This window comes from Apaloderma vittatum, unplaced genomic scaffold, assembly GCF_000703405.1.
Source record: "Apaloderma vittatum isolate BGI_N311 unplaced genomic scaffold, ASM70340v1 scaffold44416, whole genome shotgun sequence".
Lineage (NCBI taxonomy): Eukaryota > Metazoa > Chordata > Aves > Trogoniformes > Trogonidae > Apaloderma > Apaloderma vittatum.
The window spans coordinates 4,069-16,644 of NW_009720914.1; the positions used below are offsets into that span (position 1 = coordinate 4,069).

At 37.3% G+C, this 12,576-nt stretch overlaps 1 protein-coding gene across 1 annotated transcript; it reads left to right on the forward strand.

Moving 5' to 3' along the window:
• Positions 1-728: 728 nt before the first annotated feature.
• LSM14A (LSM14A, SCD6 homolog A (S. cerevisiae)) lies at positions 729-12,349 on the forward strand. Its single transcript, XM_009871154.1, has 10 exons — positions 729-735; positions 2,540-2,703; positions 4,022-4,154; positions 4,708-4,830; positions 5,705-5,881; positions 6,194-6,256; positions 6,915-7,094; positions 8,597-8,768; positions 9,631-9,862; positions 11,687-12,349. The coding sequence occupies exons 1-10, from the start codon at positions 729-731 to the stop codon at positions 11,708-11,710; spliced, it is 1,275 nt and encodes a 424-aa protein (XP_009869456.1). The 3' UTR covers positions 11,711-12,349.
• Positions 12,350-12,576: the final 227 nt, after the last annotated feature.

Sequence of the window (12,576 nt, forward strand, 5' to 3'; positions counted from 1 at the left end):
AGTATTTCTGGTTCTGAAAAACTATGGTAAAAGCTATTTCTTTCTAAAATCCTTTTGTTCTGGCCACTTTTAATAGTTAGATGTTTTACTTTAATGACCTCAGATTTTCCTAAATCCTAATAAAAGCTAGGAAAGAAGAAACTGTAAAGATTGCTAGCTATCTCTTTGCAAAGTATTAACAGTAACATTCAGCTCTTTATGTTACACTCCTATCTGAAGGACCAAGTTGGGATAGACACTGCAAAAACACTGAGTAGCCCTTACCCTAAACTGCTTTCTTGTGTTGCACCTCCTTTAAGGTGTCATTAGGTAATAGTCAGGTTGTTCACTTTTTTAATTGGATTAGAATGGAGAAAGGTGGTTGCCATGTGTTAAAACTATTCCTATATGTGTCATGTGATGTTGGTATTAATAGTAAAATTCTTATCCATGCCACATAGCTCTTATTTAAGAGCAATACATTCAAAGCAGATTTCTTTCAGAGTTCATCAGATTTTCATTTCTATGTAAAGGTGAAATATGTTCTTCTAGTTTACTAGGGTTTTTTTGTGATGTTGCCACTGCTTAGTTCCTTCACTTTAACTAGAAAGTAGAATAATTTAGTAACTTACTGATCACACTTTGACCATTTTCGTTCACTTTTGTAGACAAAATGGCTACTAGAGCAACCATTTCAGTAGGGGATGGAGAGAACCAATACAGAACCAACTCTGGTTTTACTTATCGAGATGGCGGGTCGAACAACAGAATGAAAGGTCAAGTTAATTTACTAGTTATCTAATAAATATAGGATGGCCAGAAAGTACAGATGAATCCTTGGCCAAGACAGTGAAATAGAAAAGCTTTATGAATAAGAAGCAACAGAATTAACTACAGTAATGTACACCACCAGCTGATAATGTTGTTAACTTAAAGCAATACTCAATAGCTTAATTTCTGCAAATTCTTCAGGTATCTTTTTTCAGTAGAGGAAGAAAGGACAGATTTATAACAAAGATTAAAATTCAGTTAACAGTATATGCCTTCTTACAGTGCTTACTATTTTATAATACCGTTCAGAGCAGACTTTCAGATGCACAGAAATAGAGAAGTTGATTAAATTCAGCTCAGTAGGTTATATAAGTATGAACAAGATAATCGTAACCACTTAATGTTATTTTTCATTGTAGTGTGGAGTTGATCTCTCTACCCCTGAATTATGCTTCTCAAAAACATTCATAATACTTGACTGATAAGCTCTGTTTATGCAATACAGAAGAAGCAGCAGTGATGGAAGATGGTGCAGCCTGAGAAGTGACTCAGTATCACTTCATGCAGCTCTACAGGAAGCTCTGCAATTCTTGGCTAATGGTTTTATGGCTGCAAATAAATGCCTAATGATGTCTCCAAATTGTTGATGCATCTGAAAATGGAGGGAAAACTAATTCTGGTAAATGAAAGCAAAATTCAGATGTTTTCTCAGCATAACCTGTAGTACCTGACAAAGCAACTAAAACTGAAAAGGCTAGAGCAAGGATAATCGAGAGGGATTGTTAAAGCTGCTGCAAGTCAATGTTTGGTAGAATGTGATTTTCATGACTTATTTTCTTTTCTGGTTTCAATTAATTGTTTAGGTTTTGCGTACAAAATTCTGGCTCTTGGAGACATCTCTTCAGATTTTTTTGTTTGTTTCACTTTATATTGACTTAGAATTGGCAGTCTTAAGGTGAGGAAAAGTCTTTGGGAGGGTAGTGAAAGTAAATTTATGCTATCCGTATACAGTGGTGGCGATTATAGGTAGTGCAGAGGGAAAAGCATGGTAAGCTTCATCACTATGCAATCTGAAAACTGTTGGAATTCAGTTAAGTACATAAAAATAAACTTAATGTTTTGATATGTTGCACACTATGCAGGCCTACTGAGGAATATAGTTATGGCCCAGTGAGTTTACTTAATTTGACAGAGGTCGTGTGAACCTTACACCAGCAAGAAGGTAGCGTTTTGCTTAGTGAAGATTATATATGTAAACCACAGTATTACTGATTTTTATTTAAATATCTCGATTCAGACCTTGAGAAATATTTCGGTTTGGGTAATTTTTAATATTCTGATTTCTAGTAATATTAGCTTCCCCCCTCCCCGATTTGCAAATGCAGAATCTGACGTATGTAAGCTAATGTAGTCCTGACTGACTGACCAGCCTTTGTTGGTTTTCCTGTCGCTGTAATGTCCTGAAAGTATTACCTTACCAAAAAACTTCTTTGCTGCTTCCCCTCACAAAACATACAAAATGTTCAACATGTGAGGAATAGCGTAAGTGATGTCTCAGTATGGAATGGAAGAGGTGTCTTTCTGCTTGATTCTTAACTGAAATTTGTACGCACAAATTACTAGATTGAGCAGTTGATAAGGGCAAAGAATATGCTGCCTATTTAATATGTTTCTTTCGACAGAATTATTTTTATTTAAAACTCTTGGTCTCTGCAGTATATTTGAAACCATTTCGTTTAATGTGGGAATTTTTTTTCCTTTTTTTCTTTTTGCCTTCCCAATTTTGTAGTTCGCTCCTTTGGTACAGAAGATAGACCAACTGATAGACCTATACCGCCTCGTGATGAAGTCTTTGAGTATATTATATTCCGTGGCAGTGACATTAAAGACCTAACTGTCTGTGAGCCACCAAAGCCTCAGTGTTCTTTGCCACAGGACCCTGCTATTGTTCAGGTACGTCAAAACATGTTTTTAGATGTTTGTTGCTGAAGATATAACCTAATTGCTCTCTAGCTGAAGGTTTAAAAACTAAAATATTTCTTGCTGTAAAGTTTGCAACCCAGTGTAAAGACCTCTGGAAAGATTTTCCTCTTTTGAATCTGAAACTGAAAATAGAGGTTAAAATCTTAGTTATAGCACAGTGCGCTGGATACCAAAGCTCCCAGTTTTTCCAAAAGAGCTAACGACTTTTGGTGGACCTTGATGTCTTTTTTGGAAGGTACTTAGCTTAGGACATATGTGCAAGACTTCTTGGAAAGATCAAACTTGGTATAAGTCAAATGGAGTTGATGCTGAAACCTCTCCAAATCATTAGTGATTTTTGTTGTTTTGTTTTGGGTTTTAATGTTCAACATTTTATAATGTGACTTCTAGCAATATCACTATTAAAAGGCTTCATAAAAAAGAACAGTTATTTAAATTGGGAGTACTTGGTTGCTGAAGGGAACGCAACTTACAATTTGAAGCTTTCAGGATTGATTAGTTGGTTATTTAGTTGTAAACAGGCTGACAGAGTTATTGTTTTATCTCTGAAAGTTGTTGGCTTGTTGGTTGTGCTGGTAGGCTGTCTTAAAATCATCCCTGAGAGCAAGGTCAAAGTTCTTTGTTCAAATGAAACTTATAATTCTACATACATGTTTACATTTCTAGAGGTTAACTATTCCATAAGATGAAAATCCTGATACTTCCGTACAAAGTACCCACCCTTGCAATGCTCTTAAGATTTTGCTGAATTTGTTGCAACTACTTCTCTCAGTGGTAGTTCAGAGCTGTGAAATTGCATTACTGCTAACTCCAATAATAGTAATGACCCGCCCTCCCCAGTATCTTTGGGCCTTTCATTGTTGCTGTGGCTTTTGAAACTTCAGGGGAAAAAGTGATGTTTTCCAAGTTCTCAGCGAACACTTATACGTGTGTAACAGAAGAGTCCAGTATCCGAGGTTCTAGTACTGGAAGGGTAAAAGTGCTTTCTAAACTTTGTACATACTTGTGAAAATGTTTTCTACTAACTGTTCTGTGTTTGAGCATGCAGAATAATGTGTGCAATTCATTATTTTTCTGCTGTCTTTGCTTATGTGTTAAAGCGGTTAAATTCTTGATATTAAAAGGAGCAGCTTTATGCATGTTAAGATCTCCTATATGTATTAGCCACAGTGATGATGTTAGGGTAAGTTTAACAAATAGTTTTAGAGTTTCTACATTATTTGCCTTGCACAACCATTTCCTGCTTTTTGTGTGAACGTGAATTTCTGCCAATGTACTTTGTCTTTAGTCTTCACTAGGATCTTCGACTACATCTTCATTCCAATCTGTGGGGTCCTATGGTCCTTTTGGCAGAATGCCTGCATACAGCCAGTTTAGTCCGAGCCCGCTGGTGGGGCAGCAGTTTGGCGCTGTAGGAGTTGGTATGTTCACTTTTATCCCTTAGTGTTTTCTTATAAATGAAGTTGCATGTGTGTGCAGACACAGTAATCAGTACATACAATTTCATCAACATTTTATCCTAAGTATTCGATATGTATCAGTCCTACTGTTTAGCTCAAAAGTAGAGTTTTTCATGATCTTTGCAGCTCAAATCAACTCAATTATGATTGAGAACTAAGCACCCTATCTCAGAGAGACGAGTGGGGAAAGATTTCTGAGTTCATGAATTAATGATGTTCCATATATATTTATTACATTCATCACATATTCATTATATTTCAGAAGTGGTAAAGGCAACTCTTCCACAAAAGCCCCATGGCTGTGCTACTGATGTCTGTGTCCCAGGTAGACCAGCCTGGTGTGTGCCCATATACGTAACATTACACTAAACTTAACATGTAAGGAAAGGGCAGACTTATGTGTATTCTGGAATAACTGCTTAGTATGGCTTGACTAATCATTTAGTGGTAATTAAAAAAATACATAAAGGAAAAGTCTAAACCGAATTTTACAACTGTATTACTTCTTTCAAAGCAGGAGGTTCTCTAACATCTTTTGGAACAGACTCTTCAGGCAGTGCTAGCATGTCCCAAAGCACTGCAGTTGGTTCTGCCTTTACGACAGATGCAAGATCACTAAAAACACAGATGTCTCAAGGTAAATCTTTCTTCATAACTCCGATTTTTATTTTTTTTTTTTAACCAATCATGCCTCCATGATTTAGGTAGTTGCCAGAAATGCTAACCAAACAGCTGAATTCTGTTGTGAAAACACTGATATTAAAACCAGAAAGCACCGATGCTCTTTAAATGTGTTTTTCTACATCTTGGCACACTGTGTAGCTGACTGTCAGCAACACATCTGTTGTTATCCTTAAAGCATCTGTATTGAGGAGTAGATTTACTTGGATGGAATAGTGTTAGCAAATAGCTGCAATAGAAATTCAGTATCTAGTTTTATTGATGGTATGGCAAAGCTCAAGATACTTTGTGTTGATTGACTGGTGAAGTCACAGTATCACAGTATGCTAGGGATTGGAAGGGACCTCAAAAGATCATCTAGTCCAATCTCCCTGCCGGAGCAGGAGCACCTAGATGATGTTACACAGGAAGGCATCCAGGCGGGTTTTGAATGTCTCCAGAGAAGGAGACTCCACAACCTTCCTGGGCAGCCTGTTGCAGTGTTCTGTCATCTTCAGCCAGCAGTTTTTAAATCTTTATTCCTAATGGTATTTTTTGTTATATTTACCTAAATATAGCAATAAATCAAGCAAACTTGATTACCTGTAGAGATAGTGATGTGACAGTTAAGTCAACTTGATAGACTAAGGGAAGGGAAATTGCTAAATATCCTTCATTCTGGATTAGTGGATCTGAGGGTGCAGGAATATTTGTTTCATCTTTGGACACAGCTGTCTTGTTTGGTAAGGCAGGTAAACCTATTAGTCTAGATTGGTTGAGACCAGTAACTTGAACCTGTAGATGAGAAATAACTCTTTGCGTTTGGTTTTGTTTTGTCTTTTTTTTCCCAGGTCGTTCAAGCCCTCAGATGGATCATTTGAGAAGAAGCCCCACCATGGAACAAGCAGTTCAAACAGCTTCAGCTCACCTGCCTGCTCCAGCACCAGTTGGGAGGAGGAGTCCTGTACCAGCCAGACCCTTGGTGTCTGCTAGCCAAAAATCGTTGGAGAATCAAGAGCACAGACGAGGTAGCTTTGGGGAATTTTTACACTACTTATTTTCCGCTGCACACCTATGAAATGCTCTTTCTAAGGGTAACATGTAGGAATTTTCTTGCTGTCAATTACTAGTGGACTGGTCAGCAGAGACCTGGATTATATGTATCTCTTTTAAAAGTCAAACATATATTTATAATTCTTATTTTTTTAATGAGTTAAAACTTGTGGTTTACTTTTATAGATTTGGATTTTTTTGAAATCCGAACTATGTAACTATATTCAAAAGTATGATCATAAATACCTAATTGGATAAACAAATCACTTTTTTATTTCCAACTTTAGCTGAAGCACACAAGGTTTCAAGATCAGAAAATGAACTCAGAAATGAAAACAAACGACAAATTGGTAAATCTTGTTTTGAGAAATAGCTATCATTGTTTTCAGACTTCACTAAATTTTTTAAAAGTCTGCTAAAATACAGCATTGTGTATAGCTTGCTAAGTGCTAGGACTTTGTTCTTAGCATCCAGAAATCTTGCAGTTCAGATTATGGTACTAAAGAATTTATGTATTTAGAATGCTTTCACATAATTGTTTCTAGTAGGTAACAGTAACTTTGGATCAGAATGATATGAGCACCGAAAGTCACAGAGAAAAATCTCTTCTGGTTGCTCTATGTTACGCAACTTGAATAAAAATACAAAACCAAGCAGTATTCATGCTTTTACAGACACCATAGCATGAAATAAACAAGAATACTGACTGAAAAGCCGCTAACATTGTAACTCTTCTTCCAAAAGCATTTAATGACTTCTAGAAAGTCTTTTAGTATCCAAGTTTAATCCTGTTATGCTTTCTGTGTCACTGCTGTTAATTATTGTAAGTGAATCTGCAGTTACCAGATGCTCTGACAGAAGGCTTAACAACTAAAGTGCAGGAAAAGGATACATAAAGTCCCAGCCTGCAATCCCAGGAATTAAAACAAAACAAAAAAAAACCCACTCAAAACACCAACCACTCTCAGAATGAAAACAATCCACAGAACAGAATTTCCCTCTCTTCAGTTCCAGGTGGACCATCAGCACGGAGAGGCCGTGGAGGTCACAGAGGAGGCCGAGGAAGATTTGGTATTAGAAGAGATGGTCCAATGAAGTTTGAGAAGGACTTTGACTTTGAAAGCGCAAATGCACAATTCAACAAGGAAGAAATTGATAGAGAATTTCATAATAAACTTAAACTAAAAGGTAAACCAATTTTTGCTTTAGGTTTGAGTATGGAAAGCTATGTCTTCTTGCTGTTTTTGTCCTACCTTTGAGAACAACTTTAAAAGGCATATCCTAACTCTTGGTTACAGTTGTTAAAAAAAAAAAAAGAAAAAATGAACGAGTAAACTGGGATCATCTATTTAATTAAATAGATTTGAGTTTTGAAGGAATTTTAGCTAGCAAATAACATACATCATGTTCTAACAAGTCTGTTGGTTGAAAATGCTGATCTCTTGAGTGGAAGTTCCAGTAGTGTGAGTTTACTTTTGAGTTCTGGAAAAGATGCAGTGAAAGAAAACCCATATTTTATGTTTTCAATTATTAATGACCAAAGTCATGCGTTTGGAGTTAGAACTTTGCTGGAGGGTGCAAAAGAGTTTCAATTTAAGAAGGTTTCTGGTATTTCTTTGTTTTTACCATTTCCAAAGAAAGACTGGAGTTGTTTGAATCCATACTGCCAGCACTTTTGTTTTGTTTTCTAGCAGGTTTCTGTTTTAATTACCTCATTCTCTTGTGACCAGCCACCTGTTCATTACGCTGTCGTTACTATTTTTGGACAAAATTGTTATAGTGTAAAATAGCGAGTTCTGTATTTCAGTAAATGATGGTCTGAAAGCGGGGAAACAAAAGATAGGAATAAATGGTCAGGTTTCAGTATAGAATAAAAAACAACAGCCGAGTCCCATAGGATTTGTTCTTTGGTGTTTGCCTCTTTCTCGATCATTTTTAAATGAGCTGACAGTTTGCTATTGACACTTATTTTTTTTTTTTTTTCAGAATAATCAAAAGGAAAGGGAGAGCTAACCATGTAGAGCTACAGAAATATTTTGAGAGATAGTGGTAATTTTTGTGTGTGGTGGTGTGGAAAGGTTTAGCTGGTTATGTGAAGTTTGTGCACAGCATTGAGAGGTTTCAGCTTTTAAGAATTTAGGAATGAAACTTGCAAGATCCTAACAGCTAGTTCTCTTGAACCATCAGCTTTTTTTCAGTACCAGTTAAGTTGAACTTCAGGCACTATTAGGAAAAGCATTCATCAGAAAGTCAATTCCCAGCATAGTATCTTGAATGCTGGCCCTGTGTCTCGGAGGAGATGACAGCAAAGCCAGAAGACAAGAATGGAAAAATGGATGAGCAAAAGCGTGCAATGGCTTTTATGAGAAGTGACTGAGGGAGGCTTTTAAGTCTGTTAAAGGAGGTAGATGAGAGATCACAAAATAGATAGCTATCAAATCCATGCTGCCAGTTTGGGGTTTTTTTAATTAAACCCACAGAAAATGTTAGGATATCGGGTCTCCAGATGGCAGCAGCAAAACATAGTAATTTATGCGGCAAATTATTTGACCTCCACATTAAATTTTGGAGGGTTTTTGTGGTTTTGAGCTTTTAGTACAGTTTGTGTCTTTCTGTCTGGGAATAAGTGAACAGTGCTGTTCTGTTTCATGTGATGGTCTGAAAGGCTTCTATTTACTTTTATTTTCCAGAAGATAAACTCGAGAAACCAGAGAAGCCTGTAAATGGAGAAGACAAAGGTGACTCAGGTGTTGATACCCAAAACAGCGAAGGGAATGCAGATGAGGAAGATCCACTTGGACCCAACTGTTACTATGACAAAACCAAATCCTTCTTTGATAACATCTCCTGTGATGACAATAGGTACGGCCTGCATGGGGAAGCTTGTTAGGCTGCTTGAGACATGGTTATGTCATAAGGGAGTGTCGGCACTACTCATGCCCATCAACTCGAAATCGAAAGCGGGTAAAGCTCCTTTCCACAAGCAGTGGGCAAAAATGAAACAGGAATATGAAGCACAGAATTTCTCTGGGCAAGTGCAATAGCAGTAATAGGAAGACTTTTTTTAAGTGCTATTTTAGAACTGTGCATCTGGAACTTGGTGTACATACTCTAGAATCTGCAGGTTTACTCAAGTAGGTTTTATTGTTTTGTTTTGCTACTAAGTTACCACGTTAGTTAAAGCGATTATGACTGTGCTTTCGTAGTGGTTTGTAAGTAGATTACATAACTGTCTTGGCCAGTAGATAGCATTTCAGGAAAATTAAAGCTTATCTTTAAGTGTTGCCTTATTAGACAAGATGATATGGATTGCTAACCTATTTTGAGTTGGGATGGGGGTGGTGGAAGAGGCAATTGTTTTGTTGTACTGACAGCCAGATAAAATAACATCTCTAACTGCCAGCTCTTACCTTCTGTTTCATGTTTTCAACTGCAGACAGCTTTTATTTATTATATAATACGGTGCTGTGTGCAGAGGATACAGACTGTGTCCTGCTGTTACAGCGTTATCAATATCTAATTAATGATACTGCACATAGCTCTTTTCTTTGCATTGAATGAATTGTGGCAGACAGCTCAATTCTTGCAGAAGGGATGATGTAGAGATTTATGGTGTGATTAATGCTTTGTTGTTTTCATGAGCTTTCTGGCGATTCTAACTAAGCCAGGCAAGTTTCCTTCTGAAGCACTTTTAAAAACAATCCTTGCTCATTTTGTGTGGCAGAGAACGGCGACCCACCTGGGCTGAGGAAAGGAGATTAAATGCCGAGACTTTCGGAATACCGCTGCGTCCCAATCGTGGCCGCGGGGGCTTCAGAGGCAGAGGAGCAATTGGCTTCCGAGGTGGAAGAGGACGAGGAGGTGGAAGAGGAGGTGGCTTCACTGCACCCCGAGGATTTCGTGGTGGATTCAGAGGAGGTCGTGGAGGCAGAGAGTTTGCTGACTTTGAATATAGGGTAAAATACATTTAATCTTACTATGACATGATTCACTGTTCTTGGAAACTAGTGGTAAAGAAAACATCCCGGTTTTAGATTTGATGTTGAACTAGAATTTCTTGAATAGTATTTTGCAGGTACTCTGAAGTACTTAATGCTGCCTGTTAATGCTGAAATTTTAGTTATATAGCACCATTTTATTATCAACAGCAACCAAAACTAAAAGCTACCTTTCTTCACGTGCCCTGAGTATGTGTTCTGTAACTGGAATTGAGGGGCGGGGCACAGAGAGAGGGAAGAAGGGGGGGAAAAAAAAAAGTAAAAATTATGCAGATTTAACACAACTGCTGCAAAAGGGAATTGTGACCATTTTTCTAAGCAATATTGTAAGATGTAAAGATTGAAAGGGAGTAATGTAACTTCCTTCTAGCATGCAACAAACTTTTTTGAGTTGTGAATAAGTTGGCTTGAAGCCTATAGACTTCTATTAACCCCTAAAATAGAGTAAGTAGTTGAAATTACTGAAGTATAGAGTTGACCCTCTGCAAAAAGGAAGGTAAAAATACCGAGTTCTGCAAGATCCTCTTATGCTTTTTTTTTTTAAAACAAAAAAACCAAACACAGCTATAACTTAATTATATTCACTAGTACTTGGGAAAGCTAAGGTGGGATTGACTTCTCAGCCAGTCATTCAGTGAAAAGGAACTGTGGGGATGGGGCAAAAGACAAGACCCGTGTTCATCCCATAGACAGAGTGTTTTAAAAATAAGTGATACTATTTTATTTTTGATTAAATGTGAAGGAAATGTAAAGTTCCTGTAAGTGTTAGGCACAAGCCACTGAGTAAGTCTCCTGACTGAAGTAACTCGATGCTTTCAGAATCCTGTATGCATAGAAATAGTCATTTGTTCTGCGAGAGCTCTGGTGACTAAAAGGCAGAATCTTCCTTTACAGTACAGTTATGCAGTTTTCTGTCTTTGCAACACTATTACAACATGCATTTCTCTGTTTCCTGTTGAAGATCCTAACTCTTTTTTTCTACTAGCCCTTCAGAGGAAGGATGAAGTTAGCTGTCAGCGCCAGCTAGGGAAGTGATGTATCGTGTGCTAGTGGTGCCTTAGGTGCACTTCCTTTTTCTTGGAAACAGCGTAAATTCTCCTCTTTATGAAGGCTCATTAGTTGTACAAATAATGTAAGTCAGCAGAGCTCATCTGCTTGCAAAAGCAGAATCTTCTAATAATTTCAGTGCAAGTCATTTTTCCCAGCATTGAGCCTCTATGTTCAGCTCGAGCATTGGCTTGTTAAGGAGCAGAAGCAATATTAGAATCCGTAACAACTGTAATTCATCAGATTATTGCAAGTAAACGTAGGCTTTTACAATTCTGACTAGTACAGAGGAACTTCTGGTAGCTTACTGTTTGAAGATTTAGATGTATTTTTTTTAAAAAAAAGAGGGACAGGTTCTTTCAGCGCAGGAGACTTCTGATTGTCCCTCAGTTATTCCTCTGTTTGCGGCAACTAGATGTAAAGCTGAGCATGTATTGAAATAAGGGATTGAAGATTGTGGATTTGAATTCCTGAATGAAGGGTTTTCACAGAAAAGCAGGAGGTGGCGTAAAGCCCAGGGGTTTGTGCCAGGCATCCTGTCAAAGTGAGGAGCAGCCGTGGTGACAGGGTGCCAGCCCAAGCCCACGGGGAGGGCACCTTTCTGGTGGTGGGAGACGGGAAGCAACTCTTGCGACACATCTTCTGCCAGTGCTGCTGTCCAGATGAGTTTGTGATTTTCTTTTTTATTTATTTATTGTTTCAAAATTAATTTTAACATTCTGCTGTTCCCTCTAGAAAGACAACAAAGTTGCTGCATAGTCTAGAAGAATGCTGAAGCCAGGTGAACGTCTAGATCTTCTTGATCCAGAGAATTACTTTCAGTCTCTGCAAAGAATGAAGTTAATTTGCTGTATACTTGTCACCAGCACTGGGATTTAACTATTTAATTTCAAAGGGGTGTAATGCAGTTACTTTTGAAAAATGGCCATCTTTGAAAACAGTGAGCATTAAATATATTTGAGACAGAAGGTTAAGTAATTTCTTATATATAGTTAATTATAAAGCAGTACTTCGATGGAGTTTAAGTATTTTTTGATCACTGAAAGGATTTTTCTTATTACTAAACTGTATTTGATAATTGCTTCGAGTTGTAAGGACAATTGTATGCAGAAGGCCGTCGATACTGTGAGTGTTTTGATCCACTGAAGGTTGTTTTTTGGAAATCCTGTAATATCCCTTTTGAGATAGTTGTACTTTTATCAACTAGGGTGCTGGACAGTAGAAACCTTGCTTTGTCAGTCAATATGTACACACAGTAAATACTGTTTCTTAGGCAAAGGAACTTTTTATATAGTTGTAAAATTCCATTATATCCCATTGCCAAAGAAACATTACGAACTTTGTATAGCTGTATAAAAAGCAACTAATTTTTTAAAGAATAAACATTTTTAAGTCGGCGAACATACTGTGTTATTGCAAAAGTCGATATGCTGAAGAACACTGAATTAGTTGGGTTTTTTCTTTAGCAGCTTTTCAGGCTTAAATGTTTGATTTTATATTTGGACTATAATGAAGATTTGAAAATGTTCTTCCATTACGTGAAACTGGATACGCTCTTTACTTCTCTCGCAAGAATTTGATTTTGTAGTTTCTGGCATATCACAGGATTTGACCAAATTAAGGAG